The 22,396-nt window shown below is 38.7% G+C and overlaps 1 protein-coding gene across 2 annotated transcripts in view; it reads left to right on the top strand.

The window, feature by feature from the left end:
- Nucleotides 1–22,396, top strand: part of nbeab (neurobeachin b) — a 210,689-nt gene that overhangs the window by 48,600 nt on the left and 139,693 nt on the right. For both annotated transcript variants that reach the window (XM_076873355.1, XM_076873354.1), the window contains exons 4-13: nt 99–194; nt 1,627–1,748; nt 3,630–3,756; nt 6,995–7,114; nt 9,336–9,482; nt 14,474–14,671; nt 14,798–14,931; nt 16,720–16,828; nt 18,993–19,145; nt 22,028–22,196. In XM_076873355.1, the coding sequence (XP_076729470.1) occupies nt 99–194; nt 1,627–1,748; nt 3,630–3,756; nt 6,995–7,114; nt 9,336–9,482; nt 14,474–14,671; nt 14,798–14,931; nt 16,720–16,828; nt 18,993–19,145; nt 22,028–22,196 (1,375 nt within the window). The remainder of the gene's footprint in view (nt 1–98; nt 195–1,626; nt 1,749–3,629; nt 3,757–6,994; nt 7,115–9,335; nt 9,483–14,473; nt 14,672–14,797; nt 14,932–16,719; nt 16,829–18,992; nt 19,146–22,027; nt 22,197–22,396) is intronic.

Raw genomic sequence — 22,396 nt, forward strand, 5'->3', positions numbered from 1 at the left:
AAGTAACTGAAAAGCTATTGAATGTCTGCTGTCCAGCCAGCCACAGAGAAAGCCTTGCTGTCTTATCTATACCCTTTTTATCTTTGCCACCTGTGCAGCCGAAGCATGCAGTCAAAATGTTGTCGGTGCTCAATCAGATGCCTCAGAGACACGGTCCGGATGCCTTCTTCAACTTTCCTGGTCGCAGCGCAGCAGTAAGCTTTCAGATTGTACATTCTGCCATGAAGCAGTTTTCATACATGCATTGCAAGCATGAACTTTTTTGCATGCACAGTGTGAAAATGCAATAAAAAGATGCAAATGAACCTTAAAATCAAAGATTACACAGGTAACAAAGGGTTCTGTTAAGAAAGGGGGAATAAGGGGAGGTGTATCCACATACACAAACCGCATCTCAGGTACTTTTTGGTCTGCATAGTGGGCAATACACTTTCTATAATGTGGAATATACCATACTGTGCCTTTTCCTCATTAAGGCTTTGCAAGATCAAAAGCCTTGTTGATGTTTTTTTCTGGTTTGCTGGATTTTTAATCAACATATTGCAGGATGCTGATTAAAGCAAGTAAATGAGGTGTCACAGTGATGTCATTAAATGTTTGTTTTTTTTAAACTGATGGTTTAAAAGTTATTTTAAACTAAACTCCCGAAAGTCTTTGAGATTAATTGCAAATTCACTCAAAGTGGAACTCAAGCAGATTTATGTCAAAGAGGCTGAACACATGCGCTGATAATGTAGTCTGCATGAGAATTATGTCAACACCTAACGCTATGGACGACAGTTCCAGAGCAATTATTAAACATCAATATGTAAGTGGAGGTACATATTTGGATAATTAAAATAAAGACTTTCCTTTATGTTAGTCTCAAAAATGGAATGAAAGTATGGATTCAGGGATATTCTTTTTGTATTTTTTTGTAGGTGAAATTATGAACATTTTAATTTACATTACTGACTTATATATTTATGTTTAATTTTAATTCATATGGTATAGTATAGTAGCATATTATCCTGCTATAATACACCAGTCTCTCTGTGTGTGAACTCCTCCTACACAAGAACTCGTTCAGCAGCCAAAACTGGCACAAAGAGGTACATCTAAGGCCCCTGAAGCGTCTTATACAAATCAGATATTATAATGCTATCATAGTGTCCAGCAACCACCTACCAATGGACTAAAATGACCCATATGTAGCATTTATGAACCGGTAACACCTTATGAGTCATTGTGTCATTTTAACTTCACAACAGTAACATCAAATGTATAGCCAAAAAATCTGAATATTCAGATATACTGTATATTATATATTATGATGTCACTATGCCATCTAACAATGGACTAAAATAACATTTGTATAGTAGAGCAGGACCTGTGCATTGCAGGGAAGCTGCAAAAGTTGGTTAAACTTTATGCAGCCAGTCCAGTATTTATCTTCAATTTATATACTGCCCCTATTTTCTTCAAAGCAAACAAGAATAAAGCTTAGGTGCATACTAGTCTGTATAATTTAGCTTACCCTGTCATGTAACTCAGCGATAGCAGTAGGGGAACATAATTTTAAGGAGCTATCTCTGATGGTGCATGAATTTGTCCTTTGCTATCTTTTCTGTTTGTTTTTTGTTTTAGGCAATTGCTTTACCTCCTATTGCTAAGTGGCCTTATCAAAATGGGTTTACATTTAATACCTGGTTCAGAATGGATCCCTTAAATAACATCAACGTGGACAAGGACAAACCATATCTCTACTGGTGAGTACACACTAACTTATGCTTTTACTCCTTTTTCCAATGTCCTCAGTACACGCCCATCCCTCTCATAGGTGCTGTAAGGCCACGTTATGACGCCAAAGAGAAGTGAATTGCGCTTTCCAGTTTTCCATCATTCTAATTGTTTTAGCTTTGTATTAGAAATCATACCCTCTCTGCAGAGGCCTATAAAGCTACAAGCAGTTTTATTGACAAAGCAGTATGGTGTCTGATATGCTGTGACCTACAGTGATTTTCTCGTCTAAGTAGATTATGACTGCAACTTGTTTTTCAAGGTTAAACTAGTTTTACAGACAGTTTTTTACACACTGCCAGCTCTTATGTAATGTGGTTTGTGAAAAGGGCTTCATTTTTGCCAGATAATATTCACGAATTATAATAAGAATAGGGAATTAGGTGCGATTATTGAGATTAAAACCCACAGAGCCATGAACTACAGCGGCTACACAACTGCCGACTCCAGTGGTGAATTGCCGCTCTGGGAGACGCTATGGAGGTATTAATTTAGTTTTGAATATCTGCCACATAAGGCTCACGTAGCAGCCCTTCCAGGAAGGAGCTTGTGAGTAATTAGTGCTAAAGTCAATAACCTAGACGTGCAGTGATGTTTGGCTGCTCTGTTTATTAGAGGAACTCTAGGAGAAAAATACAAAAGCGACATATAAAAGAATTGTAGTAGGAGAGCGAGCTAATAATAAAGATGAAAAGTCAGAGAGAAGACTAATTGCCCAATAGGTAGTTCAGTGTGAATGAAAGAGTCTGTTCACCTTGGAGAGACTTGTTCTGTGTTTGTCAGATGTACAACATCAAAAAGAAAAAAAAATGGCTAAGCTGTGATGTTTGCATTCGTCCAATCATGTTTGTATTCAGCACTGGTACAGTCCCACAAAAAGGTGAGATATGCCAAACTAATCCTGTTTATGCTTTGCTCTGAATGCCTCACAGCTCATTGGTAGGGCATGTAGACAACAAAAAGAATTGTATCTTTAGAAAGGAGTGTGTCCACTGTGTCTTGGCTGCCTCAGCGGTATCCGTGTGTGGGTCATATATTTCTCTAGCTCTGCATCCAGCCCTGCGTTGCACAGGCCTGTATCCTTTTTATCTGCCTTGACAAAGAGGTCTGTTTGTCTTAGATGGTGGTGTGGTGGAGTGGGTCTTTGTAGATGGAAGACTAATATAGACCTGAGGATTGTGAAAGTGTATTGCGTGTCAGCAATGAAAAAGATGTTCATTCCAAGCAGGCTACGAGTGGAGAACTATTGTTCTATTGCAAGGTTGTTTGTGCGTGTACATAGTGTGGGCTGTATAGGGTCGGTTCTTATTGTTTACAAGTTGAATTTCCTCAGTGCTTCTGTAATATATCTTTTACCAGGAAGGCAGGAACATCAGAGTGGAGCGATTTGCCATTGAGAGCGTTGTCAAAGCATAGTCTCGCTTTTCTGTTTGTTTAAATCCATTCACTATATAGCTGAACAAATAACTACAGCTACTTTGCTCTTGTGATTCTTGAGGTATAATATCACAATTCTCTTATGAGTTATTTGTCAGTTACTTTTGTAAATTGCTTTCTGGCCGCACAGTGCAAGGTATTTAAAATAGCGTGACCACAAACTTATTATGCAGTGCAAAGCCACCGTTTTCTTAATTTCTTTTTCTTTGTTTGGTGCCTTAAGGAGGAAACATACGAATGAAGTTGAAAGGATGAAAAAATAAAGAAATTGGACTGCATAATTTGCTAGTCAAAAAGTTCTGCTTTTGTTGCTTTAAAAATATATTTTTTTTCTGTTTGTGGCTAAGTACATTTGGGTTACCCTGTCAAGTTTGCCAGCTCATGATTTACTGTGTGAATATCTCTTTCTGCAGCTTTCGCACCAGCAAGGGCATCGGCTACTCTGCACATTTTGTTGGTAACTGCTTGATCATCACATCTCTCAAGTCCAAAGGAAAAGGGTTTCAGCATTGTGTGAAGTATGATTTTCAGCCCAGGAAGGTAAGAGCACTTTTGGTTTGTTCCTCCTTCTAGACCAGGCTTGGCCGACTCCAGGACTCGAGGGCCGGTGTCCTGCAGGTTTTAGATATTACCCTGGGTCAACACACCTGAATCAAATGATTAGTTTATTACCAGGCCTCTGGAGAACTTCAAGACATGTTGAGGAGGTAATTTAGCCATTTAAATCAACTGTGATGGATCAAGGACACATCTAAAACCTGCAGGACACCGGCACTCTAGGCCTGGGTTTGGACACCGCTGTTCTAGACCATATATCATTATTTAGAATTCTTTCAGTTACATTATCTGTACCCATGGACTCTATCTATTCCTAGTAAGGTCTGTGGTGATGAAAACATTTATATATTTCATGATGAAAACTGGAAAAATGTGTAGTAGCTGTAAAAATAAGTAAGTCTAACCCTAACAGTCCATACACACGATGTCTGTTGATGATATTCCTTGTTTTTAGTGTATTTCCTCTTATAGATTTGATTATAGTGTAATGCAGTGTACTTGTATTCATATAGTACTTTTTGTGTTCTTCATTGTCATTCAAAGTCCGACACTTTATTCTACACACTTCAAGCGCTTTATCCACCTCACATCTATGGCCAATTTAGAATCACCAATTAAGCTGACAAGCATGTCTTTGAACTGTGGGAGGAAACCAGTGTAGCTGTAGGAAACTCCTGGAGAACGACCACAGCTGGCGTTCAAACCAGGAAGCTTCTTGCTGTGAGGTGACAGTGCTAACCACTGCACCAGCATGCCACCCTCTATCGATTCCTAGTGTATCTTCTGTGTGGCGGAAACAGTAGGTGCAAAGAGATTTACTGCATCAATGCAGTTTTTTTATTATCTAAAAGTATAACAAATAAAGGGCTGCATGGGCTCAGGGGTGCAGAAACTCTTTCCTTTTGATATGATTATTTTTCAGTGTACTGTCAGGAAAAAACAAACAAACATGCCAGTGTGGATTAGGGGATTTAATAAGCTTGGCGGTAAAAAATAAATTCTCTTGAACTGTTTCTTGATCCCAATTGCAATTCCCTGTTCCGTTTTCTTAAATTGACAATTGTGCTTGTTGCCTTTGTCTCTATACTATATTAATGTCTTGAACTTATTGTTACACCAAATCACTACACATAAGTCATGCTGTGTATGTTTCCATGTAAACGTGAATGTATTTAAAGCCCCTGAGCAGTCTTAACAGGTCTAATTGGATGTAAATGTAGATGAGAATATGAAACTTAATTTAGCATGAAGTGTCAGTGTAGCGTACCTATCCCTGCAGAGAATGAAAGCTGTCTCTAAGCATGTGTCAAACAATTAGAGGCTTCACATAAGACCTGGGAACAACTATTCGTCTCATTCCAAGTGTCACACTGCAGGTATGTTTTTGTGGAATAACGTAGAAGACAACTTGTTGTAAATTGAGTTTTTAATTGATTTTGAGTTCAGACATCTGTGGATAAGTACAGGTAGCTTGCATTCTTCCCCATAACCAGGAGTCCTACTTCAAGTGTCCTTACCTTTGTGTGAAGTAGCAGTAATTCTATTAGACTGCTCACATTGCCCTTCCTGGGTCAAACTAATAAAAAGTGGGCATAGTCACGTACTGTAGGAGATGGACAATCTGTTTCCTGCTGCTGTGACTGATTGTCTCAGTCTTACCCTATGTTCATATTATGAGCAGCCTGAGTGCTTTATAGTGGTATGCAGTTCTGCATTGGGCGTCTTATTGTTATCGGCACAAGCAGCTTGACAGGGGGAGCAAGTCCAAGAGCAGTGCAGACACCAATTCAAAGGAGTTCTGCAGTATTTTTAATAAAAAGCAACATCGAATTAACATTTTTAAAAACTCATAATTAAGAGGCCACATATATTGCCTGGACTGCAGTGTCACTGTCTCTTTGCTACATGCCATGTTCCTACTCTCAAGTAAAGGCACAAAAAGTAAAAAGACCGAAAATATATCTTAATAAAAGGTGGAAAAAATATATTTTTCTACTTGATATCATTTAATCCACATTGTTTTGCTTCTGCCTGGTGTGCCTTTGTCCCACTTTCCACATTTCCAACTGCTGCTTCCAATTCCTGCTACTATTGCTTACAGTTTCCTATTTCTTATTATATAAAGAATTGAGAATTAATTTAGAAGAATTAAGTTTTAGTTACTGTTTGTTTGTTTTTGTTTTTTTTAGCAGATGAACAGTTGATATGGTCAAATATATAAATACACTCACTGTTCACTTCTTTAGGTTCGCCTTGCTAGTACCTAATGCTAGCAGGGCTGGGACTACTTTTTCCTTCAGAACTGCATTAAGTCTTTGTGGCATCAGTTCAACAAGATGCTTGAATGATTCCCCCAGGAATCTGGTACACGTTGACGTGATAACTTCACACAGTTGCTGCAGAGTTGTTCATCCAGTTGTACATCCGCAATCTTGTGTTCAACCACATCCCAAAGGATTGAAATGCGATGGTTGTAGAGGTCATTTTTTGTACAGTGAACTCATCATCATGCTCAAGACACCAGTTTTAGATGGTTTGTGACACAACATGTAATCCTGCTGGAATGAGCAATCAGAAGATGAGTATACTGTGGTCATAAAGAGATGGACATGGTCAGCAACAATAATCATGTATTGTGTAACATTTAGTGAATGCTCAGTTGGTACTAAGGAACCCAAAGAGTGGAAAGAAACCCCCAACCATTACCATCCTAGTAATGGTCGTGAAATCCCAGTACATCAGCAGACACCAGCAACCACGTCATGTTTAAAGTGATTTAAATTAACTTTTGTCTCCATTCCGATGCTCGGGTTGAACTTCAGGTGACTGGCTGATTTGTGTTGACAAGCAATTGAACAGCTTCACCTTGTGAAATGGGCGGTGAAATAATATAATAACAGACCATTAATGTTTACCTCTTTTAGCATATAGTTAATAAGAAACAACTTTCTCCCTCTTGCTAATTTTTAAATTGTTTTTTTATTGTTGCACCCTCTCACCCCTTTGCCTGCAGTTCTCCAGTATTTACCTTCCTTTTGTGTGTGATAAAAATGAGCTGTCAAGCTTCATTTCCATTGTTCTTTTGAACTTTGTGATTCATTTAAAATTATTTGTGATGTTGTTTTATAAACTAAATGATACATTTAGTTAAAACATTAATGACCTAAATACATAATGCTGTATTCTTAAAATCTCAATCTGATTTCTTTCTCACCTTTAGTGGTACATGATCAGTATAGTCCACATCTACAGCCGCTGGAGGAACAGTGAAATCAGATGCTATGTTAACGGACAGCTTGTTTCTTATGGAGACATGGCATGGCACGTCAACACAAATGATGTAAGTCCTCCTTATTTGTTACTTTTTCTCACTGTTGCCGTTTTGTCGTGATTTTAATGCTTCCTGGCACAAGGCTGACTAAGGCTGCCACATCAATGTTTCGCATGGCTCGCGCTCTGTGGGAGTAAAACATGTATACATCCTCAATAATTCTCATTGATGAAATGAGAAAATGAGTTTTAACTCACTGTTTTCCTCTGAAGTCTGTCTAGGGTTTCACTCTTTATTTGAACATGTTTGTCCCGGTTGTGCTGCAGTAGATATCAGAATACAATTTTGAGACCCAGTAGCTGTTTTATGTGTAAATAATAACTTCCATTAGACTGAGGATGTCTTTTTTAAAATGTGTGATAACAAGGTGATTTACAGTCTAACAGAATATTTGTATGTTCAGATGATTTCGCACAGTTATTTAGAAATGATTAGTGTTGCATTTGGACTTGCAGAGAGGAAACACATTTAGAAAGGTGTGCTTTGAACCAAGTGTAGTTCATGAAATATTCAACCACATTAAATGAAGATGCCTTAATTTGTGATTTTTGTAAAGAAATGTTGCGATACATGAAGAAAAACATGAACATTTGCAGTATTCCATAGACATAAGCAGGTCTCTGGTCACATACAGTGAGCAACAAATTTATTAGACAACCTGGCAATGTGGTTTAAGCCAGAGCTGTCCTAAATTTTCTGTAATTTCCAAAATGTTTCTGTGATGGTTAATCCATCACTATGCATCAGTTTTCACTAAAAATTATATTTTTATTTTGTTATATTATATTTATTTTGCTGAATTGTAATTGTTGTTGTTGGCCACAAATTTTCAAATTGATTGTTTTACAGAAAAGCAGATAAAATAATCAAACTTTTAAAAACTTTTTATTAAGACGCTAAATTACAGTTGTTTTCCCGCATCCCGTCCTTCCATCCATTCTCTTCCATTTATCCTTAACAGGGTCACTGGAATCTATCCCAGCTTTCATAGGCAGAAAGGCGGGGTACACCCACTAACAGAAAAGTTTTAGTGGTTGAATGTTGTCCTCTGATGTATGATTTATTCTCTAATCCGTGGTCCTTTCCTCCATGTTTGATGTTCGACATGCTTTCACTTACTCCCACTGTGTATTCAGTGTAACCGTAACTGCACTTAGTTTAAATGCAGAGATTATTGCTGCCTAGGGTTACCGTTTCTAGTGCATGTTATGATTTATGGCTGTAAATCTGACTGTGTTGTGCTTGATTGATTTCTGAGAAGACCAGAGGGCATAAAAACATGAATTCACATGAACTGAAATGTGACTTTTTTTGTCTAAGTAACAATATAGGTTTTAGCTATAAACAAGATTTTGGCAGATTTTTTTTTTTTTTAATATTTGGGTTTTCTTGTTATTTTGACAGGTGGTAAATAAATTTGTTAAGGACTGTATATTTGCTGAAAAGCTCTGTGTTTTGTAGACAGTGAATTTTCTTTACTTAGTTGGAAGACATCTAACATGCATTATATGTATAATTTTGATTTCTTCTTCTGTTTTTTTGCTATTGAGGCTACAATCTTAAAGGTTAAATGCTGTCATCTTTAGATATCCTTTTTAATTGCCTTATTCTGTTCTTAACTACAACTCAGATATAGATTATTGTATCTTTCTAAGTAATACAGTCCACTAAAGCTGTATTTCTTAGTTAGCATAAATATATGTGGTAATGTTTTGGTTGACTGTTTGCTTTAAATCTTACACATGTTGGACGTAAAACAGCATTTTTACAGGGTTAAATAGAACCAGATCTCTATCAACTAATCTGATGTTTTTATTCTTCCATTGAACCTCTTTTATAGATCTTCACTTGTTATGCAATTTGCTGTTGCCGCTGTAAATAGCCCTTCGATTTGGTGCTGGATGTAACTAGAGCACATTTTTTCACTACCACAGAGATTATATAGAGGTTTCATGTCTTTGTAAATCAGGGCCGTTAGGAAATTCTTTCCATCAGGGAATTGTCAACGTAAACACTGAAACAACATGAGAGAATGTTATTTTGAAAAACGAAATTGAATTTCTTGGCTGGAATAGAAAATAAAACACATTTGAAGGACCCATTTGAAAAATCAAATATTTTACATTTTACTTTTAGACCTCTGCGTAATAGAGCTGTGTGATATATATATTTTTTTCTTTTTCTTCTAGTCCCTGATGGTGTTGCCTCTTTTTCTATGTCCCTCTTGCAGAGTTATGATAAGTGCTTCCTTGGGTCCTCAGAGACAGCGGATGCTAACAGAGTGTTCTGCGGACAGCTAGGAGCTGTCTTCGTGTTCAGCGAAGCTCTCAATCCCGCTCAGATATTTGCAATTCATCAGCTAGGACCAGGCTATAAGGTATGTGCTTGTGGGTGCCTAAATTAGATTACATGTAAGCAGTCTGCATTACCAATCCATCTGTGAAATCAATGAGCAGCTCTGTCCTGCTGTAGTTCCTTTGCCTTGTATCGCTGTCCTGCTTTTCCTCCCAGATAAACGGCTGCATAAATTACCTACTTCTGGGGAATAATGGCACAGTACACAGAGGAAAGCAGCAGGCCCTCTGAGGGGATAGAGACATGAGCCAAGTTATATCAGCTGCAGCAGGTGGAGCGCTCCCGAGCATCTTAACAAAAATCAGAACATGAATGTGAATATAAAAGGAAACTGACCTCCCAAAATAGGGATTACAGTGTGAATATTTATTATATGTTGACAAAACATCCCACTGATCTGCAAGAAAAAGGAGGTGCCTGTTTACTTTCAGATTATTCTCCTTATTGTCTCACTTTTGTCCCAGATGCTCACAAAAGGCTGTTTCTGTTCTGTTTCTTCAGTGTTAAGCCCAACACCCTCTCACAAAAGTAGGAATGGCATTTCATGCTAAATAAACCCTGAACACAAGATGTGACTCATTCAGTTTGCACTCTCAGTGACCAATTTGTGCCACTAGTGTTTTGTCTCCAGCTGTTTTAAAGACAAACTTACTAAGTAAAAGCTACCCTGCTGAAGATGATTAAAGTCAGGTCTACTGATGCCCAAGAAATTCTCAGAGAAATCATTGTTTTCTCTTTTTGCTAATGGCTGGTTACTTGTTGTTCCCCTCCTTAACTGCATTTCATGATCTTCTATTAAGACACAGCAAAGCAATCGTTCAGAATTCTTGAAATAATGAAGAATAAATGTCCCCAGGGGAGACAATTATCTGCAGTTTGTGAAGTTGTGAACAATGTTTTTAAGACCTAGACAGGTGAGTTGGGGAGAAAGGTCAGACAGTTGTCTACCCCACTGATTTATTGTTGTAGTGGGAGTGCTATACAAATGACGAGAGGTCTGTTTTAATTCAGAATTGCCTGGAGGAGTCTGAGTGCAGCCAATCTCAGCATACATCTGTTAGACTGTGTACTATACACTCAACTTTATACTGTCTGAACTCAGCAGGGCCTGAGAAAAACCATCGCCTCTGATGTATGATTTATTCTCTAATCCGTGGTCCTTTCCTCCATGTTTGATGTTCGACATGCTTTCACTTACTCCCACTGTGTATTCAGTGTAACCGTAACTGCACTTAGTTTAAATGCAGAGATTATTGCTGCCTAGGGTTACCGTTTCTAGTGCATGTTATGATTTATGGCTGTAAATCTGACTGTGTTGTGTTAGCTAGATTTCTTCTTCAGGCTCTGAACTTGGATGTACTTCTGTTTATTTCGTTTAAAGTACAAACAAACAACTTTTTTCTTGTAAAGTTCAAACTTTATGATTGACTTGACATTCACAGACTTTGACAGATACAGTTAGAGGTGCTTCTGGACACACTGTGCCTGACAGCAGCTGACATATTTTTTTTCTCTCCATTCATTACTCCCGTTTTAGCAGTTAGTTAATCTTCAAAAGTCAGGTAATGACTCACGAGGTCTGGGAGTTCTTTAAACAGAAAGCCTAAAAAATCCCCTCTCTGCATACTTATTCCTAATATTTTCTTCTTTTTTCTTTTTTCATTTTTCTTTATTCTCCTGGAAATAATGTCATCTGTATTTGACAAGTTAAAACAGTTGTGCCATGATTAACAGTTTTTCACATGATGCACTTTGTTTTTCCTTTGTTTTCTATTATCACTATCATATGTGTTCTACATAAGGTAGATTAGCCCATGAAATTTGTAACAACACTGCACTGCAGTATGAAACACAAGCTATAGGAGAAGATATTGGGGCACAAATCTGGTCCACTGTTGCCCAAAGTATTTGACCTCTAACTGTGCAGTATGCCTTTACAAACATTTGTGAAAGAATGGATCATTCTCTCTCACTGGATTCATATGTGCCACAATTGCAACAAGTCAGTTTGCGGCCAACAGTCTACTGATTTATTAACTGGAAACTTCCAAACCTCCTCTGGCACCAACATTAATATCAACATAAAAACTGTGAGCTTCATGCCCAAACAGCTCCTGTACATGTAAAGTGAACATGGCCAAATACTTTTGACTATGTAAGAAAACCGAATCACAAAAGCTTCAGATAATCCACAGGAATGTGTTGCTTTACAAAATAATCCCAACAGTAATTTTTATAAATAACTAGTGAGGAGCCGATGGGAAACGGACCAAAGCTGGAAGTAAAACAAAACAATGACAAGCAAAGTCAGTAAAACAGAAAACTAACAGCCTACAAAACAAAAACCATGCAGATGATAGATATGTGACTTTTTTTCCCTAGCAAGTAAGAAACAATATACAGAAAGAAAAATGCAAACCCTTGACAGTTGTAATAAAACAGCAAAATGGGGCTTACAGCGCACACAGATATTTAATGGTACTTAATCTTCAAACATTTGGTTAATACTGAAAAACATTTTTTATTTGGAAGTGAAAAATTGCTTTTATTTTAATTTGTAGTTGGATAGTTAGTTCACTGTATTAAAAACACACAAGGGTCGGTAGCAGAAGAAAATGAAAGTCATACGCGGGTATATTGTGTTATTTTTTTACTTGTATCACAGGCAACAGGGAGTGTTGCAGTCCTCTAAGTGTCTTCCTGTGGTGTGCAGAGAGACTGGGTTGCCCCTGGTCAGTGGCAGCCTTTGGGACTAGTAGAAAAAAGGAGGAACTGCACTCTAATTCTTTTTTTATGAGTGTCTGGCCTATGGAATGATGCTGTCACGCTACAGGGTTTGATAGCCCAAAACCCATGGGATCATTATTTTCACACTGCGGCAAGGATCGCACAAAAGTGCAAAGCAGTGGAGCTTGTTATTTCTTGCCACTTGGGTTCCATGAGTTGAAACTTTTGAAGGATGTTAGAGACTTCATGATGAGATGCATGATGTCCGCTGTGTGGACCTGATCATAGCAGGCGAAGAGATTATCTCTTCTGTACGTAGATATGTCATTAAACCCTCTCAGTTTCAGTGCTGTGAGGAAACTGATATAACACCTCTATAAATCTCTATAAATAGACATATTTACTAGCATCATGTTGAAAAAGGTTCATAGCACTTTAGGCAGAGACGAAACTGTAACATGTGTAACAAAACGGAATGAAAATGTCAAATAGTATTATTAAATTTCAAAAGATGCAAGGTAGTGTTGTGCAATACTTGTACTTGTTGTTTAATAATAAAGATTATTAAAAACTTCCAAATGTAAGTTTCTACTAAAGGCTGCCACCCACTTACAACTCTGCACTTCAGAGGCAGTCAGAATAGAAACCATACTCATTGTAGAATTTGACAATCTGAGTCAGATCACATTTTTTTATCCATTTATTCCTCACTGAGAAAAAGAATCCCAGATTTAGATGCGTTTTGGACAGGTGCGCAAACCCTGTTTGCCATGTTGCGGAACATACTGTATTTATCTACAGTCCCTCTAGGACCAGATGGTTGTTTCATCACTGTTGCTTCAGTTCTCTCTGTCTCTCTTTATCTCACCACCACAGTCTTGCTGCCCACAAGTCAGAGAGGGAAGGAAAAGCATTTCTTTCACCCATTAATAATTCAGCCCTCCTGATTAGAGAAATTGATTTCTGCGTTCACACTGCACTGACAGATTAATTCAGCTCATCTGTCAACAGCTAATTGATTGAGTAAATTGAGACTAGTCTGTCATCGATCAGCAGTTTGTTATGGTAGCCATATTGAATGTGTTACTAAACCACTGACTCATTTAACCTGTGCTTTATGAGACATGTTGGTAAAGGCATTGTGGTAAATATGATGCAGTTATTCTTACAAGACACACAGTCCCAGTAAAACATTGAATTATCATCATAATCATCAAGTCGCTGGTTTATTTCCCTCAGCTGGGCGTAAATTTATAATCCGTTTTCTTCCTCTTATTACTATAGATGTGAGGTGGCACAGCAATTTGAAGCTAAACTGCCAACCGCCAGCTTTAATTTGAATGTGTTTTCAGCTGTATTGGCAAAACTCGTCCCCAATTTGTCTCTGCTTCATGACTGTATTGGAAAAGAAAATTACAATGTCAGTGCAAAACAAGCAAAAGCAACACCCCCCCCCCCCCCCCCCCCCCCCCCACACACACACACACACACACACACCAAAAAACCTTTATATCCAAAAAGACTGCTCTGACAGTGCCTTGTCTGCAGCCTTCTTTTAGTATGTTTTTGTGAGAGTTCAGCAGTAACTGTGCTCGGCTTGAATTTGCTGATGAACAGAGTGGAGTAAATGCTTCTTGGTTAAATTAATGCAGGTACACAATCATCTCTGGTATCAAAGCAGCTTTGATCTTTGTCATCAGACCCTAATCATTGTACTCTGCAGTCGAACTTGAAGATTGTCATCAGGCAATGTTGCACTCAGAACAAAAGGCTTACGTGCACATTCAAAGTAAGACAAAATATGCAGCAAATATCTCCATATCTCCAAGAGACATAGCGATGAAAATAATTCATTTTACAAATATAAGTTTAAACATGAGTTTTACGTCTCATATTTTGGAAATTTATTTACAGCCATTTTGAATACAGCTTTTCTTTTGACATGTAAACATAATACTGCTGTCACAGCTCACTTTATTCTCTTAGTTACTAAAAAGCTAATGGTTTTGCCTTTTGTTGTTGATTGCACCCATACAGAATGATAGAGATGAACAGGATGCTTTAATCAATGGAGAAAATTCATTTTGAAAATGGCGATATGCTGTAATGCACTCAGTGTCAGCCATTTTTCATTCTCAAATGAAGTTATAATTAAAAGATAACACCCAAGAGGCAATGATGGGGTGTATGTTCACTAAGAAAAATACATAGCCCATCACTCTCACACTTTTATTTATGTCATTCCTTTATTTGATTTCTCTCTCTCTCTCTGTTTTTTTCTAACAGAGTACATTTAAGTTCAAGTCCGAGAGTGATATTCACTTAGCAGAGCATCACAAGCAGGTATTATATGACGGCAAATTAGCCAACTCCATCGCCTTCACCTATAATGCGAAGGCCACTGATGCCCAGCTTTGCCTGGAGTCTTCGCCTAGAGAAAACGCCTCCATCTTTGTGCACTCACCGCACGCCCTTATGCTTCAGGTCAGTTGCATTACTCTTAACTTTGTGCTCAATACTTTAGGTACTGACTCGTTCATTTTTATTACATAGGGTTTAAAATTCAGTCCGTACGAAGGCGTATTTATGGGTTTTGCCTTACCCTTCCAGGATGTGAAAGCCACAGTGACTCACTCCATCCATAGTGCCATACACTCTATTGGTGGGATCCAGGTTCTCTTTCCCCTCTTTGCCCAGCTGGACTTTCATCAGCTGAATGACAGCCAGGTGGAAACAACTGTCTGGTAAGAAGAAGCAATTTTGAGACTGTACAACTTCTTTTAGAAATGAAAGTAGAAGTTATATACATGAAACTGTAGATGAGGGGGGAAAGTTGTGAATTTAATTCCTTTTTGATATTTTTTTTTATTGTGATTTATGGCTGTGTTTGTGACTGATGAAGGGTTGGCAACTAAAGTAATATTAATCACTTCTTAAAATGACTTAAGGGTTGCTTTTTTTCCCCATGAATACATCTTCATGTAAATTATCAAGTTCAGCTGCAACATTCCAGCATCTGACTTATCCTAATTGGGAAGTCACTGAGGTGTTCCAAATAATTATCACCCTTTTTTGTGGTGTTAAGCTTATTGGCAGTTAACCTCATAACTCACTGGGAGTAAAATCAACAGAAGCAATGGGCTATTTTGTTAAACTTGATGCTTAATATGGTTGAAAACTACGAATGTGGGTTTGCTTATGATTTTATAGTAGATGACAACTTATGATGGATTCACTTCAGAAACACCCAGGGTCTGCAGCATGGATTTGTTGGATAAATAATGCAGTGATGAGATTTTCTGTATCATATAGCAGTCTTGGTCAAGCTGTAGTCCCCTTTCATTATTATCTCTGCTCACTGCTTCAGACTCCTCTCACCCCATCGTTCTGAGCTGGTCTGCCCAAAGCTTCCCAACTGTGCCCAGGATGGAGCCGGAGCTCTGCTCTAATCCTGTGTTAGTTCAATGACATGGATGGACGCAGGAGTGGCCGCATAGCAGCACAAATCCCTGATACCCAAAGCTCTGTCCCTCTGTAGATTCCTCTCCTCTCAGCTCTCTGTCCCTCCTCCTCTCTTTCTAGCATGTTAGAGTCTTTGGCTCACTGTGTGCAACTCTCCCAAGCACTTTGCTTTGTCCTTGCCGTGGCTTTTAGACTGAGTCCTTCTAAAAGCCTGTTGGGCTGAGAAGTTCAAAGCGTCTGCAACAATTAACTCCATATAATGCTCCCTGATCTGCCTTGGCTGCTCTTGACAGCATCATCAAATAGTGATTTAAAAAAAATCCCCTTTAATAATAGCGTGAGCCTGTGTCACCTTGATTTCCAAGCAGTGCTGGTGTCGTATCAGCTACGACTCCTCGACCAAATTGGAAAGAATCTCTGCTTGCAGCAAAGGATCATGGGATAAACCAGACCCACACAGAGTCGTGTCATTTAATTCTGTTCTCTGTTTAAGTAAATAGACCAAAGGGGAAAAAAAACGACTTGAAGTTAACATTAAGTAAAGGAGTTTGTATGCATGTAGTGTATGTTCTCTATACATGAGCAAGCCTGCAGAGGAGTGATTGTGTCCTTGTGATTGTTGTGCTGGGGTGAAAACCACTAGAGGATGTGAGGAAAAGCCGATTAAGAAGTGTCACCAAGCACCACTGTTCCTCAGCCAAAGGCTTCTGCTGAGAAAAAAACCCTGCAACAAAGAAAAAAAATGCCTTCACTGCACTGCCCTGCCTCCTCCTTCTTCCCCCACCTCGTACAAAAATATGATACCTACAAACTCTGTTACAGTTCACCATAAAGAAATTCCCCTGTCCCTGGAGAACCCAGCAAACCAGCCTTTTCTCCTGCACTGAAGAGGGATGAAAGCAGTGAGCTAGAGTTCCCAGCTGACTTCTGACATCCTCTGAAAATGACCTTGTCCCCCCCCCTTTTCATTCTGTTTATAGAATAGTTGATGGACAAATTACATCTTAAGAGTCTGTGAGTCGATGAGCATTTTATTCCTGTATGAGAGATTGTGACTTTTACTTTTACAGTGCCACTCTCATGGCTTTTCTGCTTGAGCTGCTCAAGAGCTCCGTGGCCATGCAGGAACAGATGTTGGGAGGAAAGGGATTTTTGGTCATTGGATACCTACTAGAGAAGGTATGCAAGAGCTTACACAAAATATTGCCACTGTTTTCTAATTTAACCTGTGTTACCACACCTGTAAAAATACGCAGTACTATCAAAGTCTTCTGGAATCAGTCCATAAAAAATAAAATAGAAAAATTCAGACAGTTTTGCCTTCAGGTTCATCTCCTTGTGCGAGCTGGGACTGCTTTCATCAAAGCTAGATTTAGATTAGATGCTTCCTTGATCTCACACATTTCCACAAGACACAGATTTCACAAATCAGTTCTTGTCGTATTTGCTAAATGTCCTTCATCAAATTTCTCAATATGGTACAGTACAATTTATTGTTCAGTCTCATCCCGGGAACACATTCACAGTTCACAAATCTTGTGAATGTAGTAAAAAAAAACCAAAAACCTGCCAGCTATGCTACAAGCTGTCGAGACATGCACACGAAGATGGCCCTGAAAGGGAAATGATTCGGCTTCAGGCAGTTTTAATTGGTTGTTTGTTTTTCTTTTGTTTGTTTTCTTGTATGAATAATACAGGAACATTTTGACCCAACTTCACTATAGAACCTGTACGCTTATATAAACTGATTAAACAACAGCATTTACCCCATAGCCATCACACTACTGAACACAGAGCATTCGCTCCCCTGCTAACAGACCACAAGACTCAGTATCACTGCAAACACTCACTCATGCTGCTTTACATTTGCACAGTACAGCTCATCATCAAATTCTCACTCTCTAAATGTGCGTATTTTACCTTTTTATGTATTCAGTATATGCATCTTATTAAATTTGTTATAGTTTTGCTATTTTTATATTAGATATTTTCTTTACCAGGCATCTGCTGGCTTGTTCTAAACAATGTGTTGTTCTTTCATAATGTCTGTCTGTATGTTTATTGTTATGATGTGCTCATAGGCCACAACAAAAAAGTCAGGGTTTATTATAATAATCATGATGCGTGTAAGATGCTGTCTGACTGTCTGTCTGTGAGAAATTACAAATAAAATAACAGCTGTATAGACGTTTATTATAGTTGAAAAAAGCACATGTTCACCACTTCATTTTCTAGTTCAATAAAAGGATAACTGGGAAATTATTTGGCTTTTTTTCCCAACAAAATCTTTTCAAAGTCCTATCCCAGCGATCTACCATTGTCCTCAGTGCCAATGTGCACCGCGTCTCCCCACACTCTCACAGCCCCGTTACTACTCTAATCTGTCGTTGCCTGTAGCAGAGTCCTAAATGTGTCTTTGAACTAAACAGAGCTAGAGGAAGAACACCCCCCTCCTCCACCCTCCCTTTCTTTTCACATCAATTTTTATTTACCCATTTTGTGATTCAGATCTAGCAGCCGGTGTCTCTAGAGTGCTCGCTCTTTTGGAGTGCTGAGAAATGATGCCACTTTGTCACTCAGTGACTTGCCTTCCTGCTGGCATCAGCTGCTGTTAACTAACAGCCAGGCAGAGTCGGCACCTGAGAGCTGAAGGTTTTTTTTTTCCCTTGCTTCCTTCCCGCCGCCAGGTTTCACACTTTCACATATCGCACCATCTGTTCATTATCTGTTTATGCCACACCTTCCCTTCTTCCCAGGCCTTCATTTTATCCCCTCTCTTGCCCTCAGCAAGTGTCCACCTGGACAGTGAACAGGTGCCAGACATGATCGCTAAAAGAACTCGTCAAAGTTGACTTTTCTGCAAAGTCAAAACAACTTGCACTCATTTTGTTTGAATATTTTAATATAATATACAGTATATTTAATTTATAATTGGACTTCAGTAACTTGACAAAATGACTGAGTAGATCAATTTTTCACCCATGCCAACATACACAACATACACATAGATGAATATATATATATATATATATTTATATGTGTAGATGTAGATTTTCAAAATGCACATTATCATATCACACTATATTATCTGCTGCTGCCCACTTTTGTAGTTTAATGCTTCTGCCTATCTTTCAGGTGTCGGTGACATAGTTACAGATATTTTTATTCGGTTTGTGACAAAAGGCTTTAGCTTCCCCTGGATATTGCAGACACATTTCACAAACAGTTACCTTAAGGGTTTGCTTGATGCAGCAAGTATCAGGGAACATAAAAACTTGCTTACAGCAGAATCGTCTTGGTGACACAATTGTTATTTAACATGACTCTGTGCTTCTCTCTACAGTCATCACGTGTACACATCACCAGGGCTGTATTAGAACAGTTCCTCTCCTTTGCAAAGTATCTGGATGGTCTAACACATGGAGCACCACTCCTGAAGCAGCTATGTGACCACATCCTTTTCAATCCTGCCATCTGGATCTACACCCCTGCCAAGGTGAGTTCCTGCAGGTAACTCTCACTGGCATATCCAGAGTTACAATAACAGGCTTTAGTAATGCCCCACATCATGATTTCTTCTGTAGCGTGGGGTGGTAATAAAAAAATAAAAATCCTTACACATTCATTCTATTTTAATGGAAACAGGCTGTCAAGTATGCATCATACTGGTGTCAGTTTTGATGAGATTCTATGGGCTCAAAATGTGGTCATAAATATTTTGTACTTGTAAAAAAGATTTGTATGTGTAAAAAAGATTTGTATGTGTAAAAAAGATTTGTATGTGTAAAAAGAATTTGTGTGTGCATAAAAAAGATTTGTATGTGTAAAAAGAATTTGTGTGTGCATAAAAAAGATTTGTATGTGTAAAAAAGATTTGTGTGTGTAAAAAAGATTTGTATGTGTAAAAAAGATTTGTGTGTGCGTAAAAAAGATTTGTGTGTGGACTTAGGAAAAAAAAACCCTGCAGGTTACAAGTACGGATTTTGACCCTATTTTTCTTCCTTTCATGGTCAATGTCATGTCAATCACAAATGTAACAATCCAATCAGAGAACAGATGGGTTTGGCTGTCGAGGGGCGCTTTTTTTGAACTGCAGGTCTTTGAAGGGAATAAATGCCCTTTTACATGCCAACCCAGCGTTTTCCTTCATCACCACGAAGGAAAACAGTCTGTGGTCGTTCGAGTTTGGTGATTTTTGTGTCACAGGTCTACGTGTTTAATACAGGGACTTCCACAGCCTTTTCAACAGCGCTGCGGACCGCGGGGTGGGGGCGGGCAGTGTTTTGGAAATGACAGTCTTCATTACAAAGCTTTCTTCGTTATGAATTAGCATACATGTTTTTATTGAACATTTGAAGAACCAGCAAAAAAAAAAACCTCTTGTAGAGGACATAAAGTCAGAGATAGAAAAGACAAGGAGCAGGTGCATCTAGTACAGGTAGAGCTGCTGCAAAAACCCACAGAGCCCAGCAGCCAGCGTAACAAATTCTAGATCCTTTGCTTTTAGTTAGCAGTTAGCATTTGCAGCACATCCTGCGTCCGATGTGAAAGGACTTTTATGCTGCGCACTGTGACTCACAGCAATGGTCCTGGGTCAGCCCTGACTTTGTGTTAAACTAATCCTAAAGTAATAATGGTATTTCTAACCACTGATATACCACAACTTTTTCCTTTCAACAGCTACTGAAAGTTAGGGGACCTAGCTGCTATCGGATATTTATATAGCGATCCTCCAGCTTCAAACTGTATCACCCTTCAAGGACCTGCAGTTCAAAAAAGCGCCCCTCCGACAGCCAAACCCATCTGTTCTCTGATTGGATTGTTACATTTGTGATTGACATGACATTGACCAATCAGATGAAAGGAAGAAAAATAGGGTCAAAATCCGTACTTGTAACCTGCAGGGTTTTTTTTTCTAAGTCCACACACAAATCTTCTTTACGCACACACAAATCTTTTTTACACATACAAATCTTTTTTACACACACAAATCTTTTTTACGCACACACAAATCTATTTTACGCACACACAAATCTTTTTTACGCACACACAAATCTTTTTTACGCACACACAAATCTTTTTTACGCACACACAAATCTTTTTTACACATACAAATCTTTTTTATAAGTACAAAATATTTATGACCACATTTTGAGCCCATACGATTCTCAGTGACAGCAAGCATTTGTGCATGTTGCAATAAAATAAACTCTATGGGTAATAACACTGCAAGTGAAAAACGTTTTTATGAATAATTATTAAATATTTTTCCAAGGATCAACTTGCAAAATTTGAACCAAAGGAAAGCTATTCTTACTCTGCCAGTTGAGATGTCAAATAAAAGTAAATTGTCGTTTTACCTCTAGACGGTGTTCAGGGCCCAAGTGACATTCAGTGACCTACTGCTTTTCTAGCGTGTTTTAAATGTTCCAGAGGTCTTTTCCACCTCCTTTTAAAAAATGACCCATAAAAAATAGGATGAGGTATATCAAAGAAGCTAAATGTGTGTGTGGCAAATACATTTGCCTCAGGAATGCTGCTTGTGGTGCCAAGGCATGAATAAATAAAAAGAGGAAATAAATACAAAAGTGTCTGGAGGCTCGACTGCCACACTCCTCCAAAATAGGGCATAGAGAAAAGAGTAGAGAAATGAAAGAAACAGCTAGGTAATGAAGTGGGGTAGAACACTTTAGCTACACACAGCTACTCTGGCTCCTTCCCTGAGGACATCCCACAAGGTCCACATTTCCTCTCTTCATATTCTCGAGCTGCACAGGCTGCAGAGAGCCAGCTGTGCCAGTGAGCACCCTGACATGCACTGTGCATTAATTACACGGGACCTATGATGTCCTTCCATGGTCATATAAGATTTTGTGAGCAATTTTAATACTCTGTTCCCATGGATATTGCTTTAACAGTATTGCAGTGTTCATTTGTCTCAGAGGCCCTCAAACGATATCACATCACACGCACATCATAGCCACTCTGCCACCTTTCATCATGACTCATATTTGGCTCATTACTATCTTGCAATTTATGACATATGGGGGAAAAACCATCAGTATTTAGTGCTAAAAGGGCTGTAGTAGGATTAAGGATTCTTCTCAGGTCTACTGCTAATTACAGAGGACATGCTAATCATCACTGAACAGAGTGGAGCTGCGACAAATATGAAATTGAGTAATACAGGGTCAGTGGCCATCTAGAGCATACACCTGCAAGGATAATGAGCTCGGTTAGTGTGAAATATCACAGCAAAACTTCTTTCTAAAAGTGGTTTGTGGTTCATTGGGCTGATGTCAATATTTACTTACATTTTTTACTTAACTGTGCATTTAGTAACATGAGTACATCTATGTGTCTATGTTTGTGTTCCAGGTACAGCTCTCTCTGTATACCTACCTTTCTGCTGAGTTTATTGGCACAGCGACCATCTACAACACTATTCGTCGGGTGGGGACTGTGCTTCAGCTCATGCATACGCTGAAGTACTACTACTGGGCTGTCAACCCTTCAGAAAGCAGCGGCATCACACCAAAGGGTCTTGGTGAGCCTATGAAGCATCCTAGATCATTTTGAGCAAGTTCTTTTTTTCTCTCTTTGATGTGGATTTAGGATTTGATTTGATGGGGGTTGCTGTTTATGTAAACTCTTTCTCATCCATCCGAGGGCTCATCCACAAGAAGCTCGGTGTTTTCGTAAGCAACTCATTGGTACCGAACCAATCACAGTCATTGTGTTCAGTCA

The sequence above is a fragment of the Maylandia zebra genome, linkage group LG14 (genome assembly GCF_041146795.1).
Source record: "Maylandia zebra isolate NMK-2024a linkage group LG14, Mzebra_GT3a, whole genome shotgun sequence".
Lineage (NCBI taxonomy): Eukaryota > Metazoa > Chordata > Actinopteri > Cichliformes > Cichlidae > Maylandia > Maylandia zebra.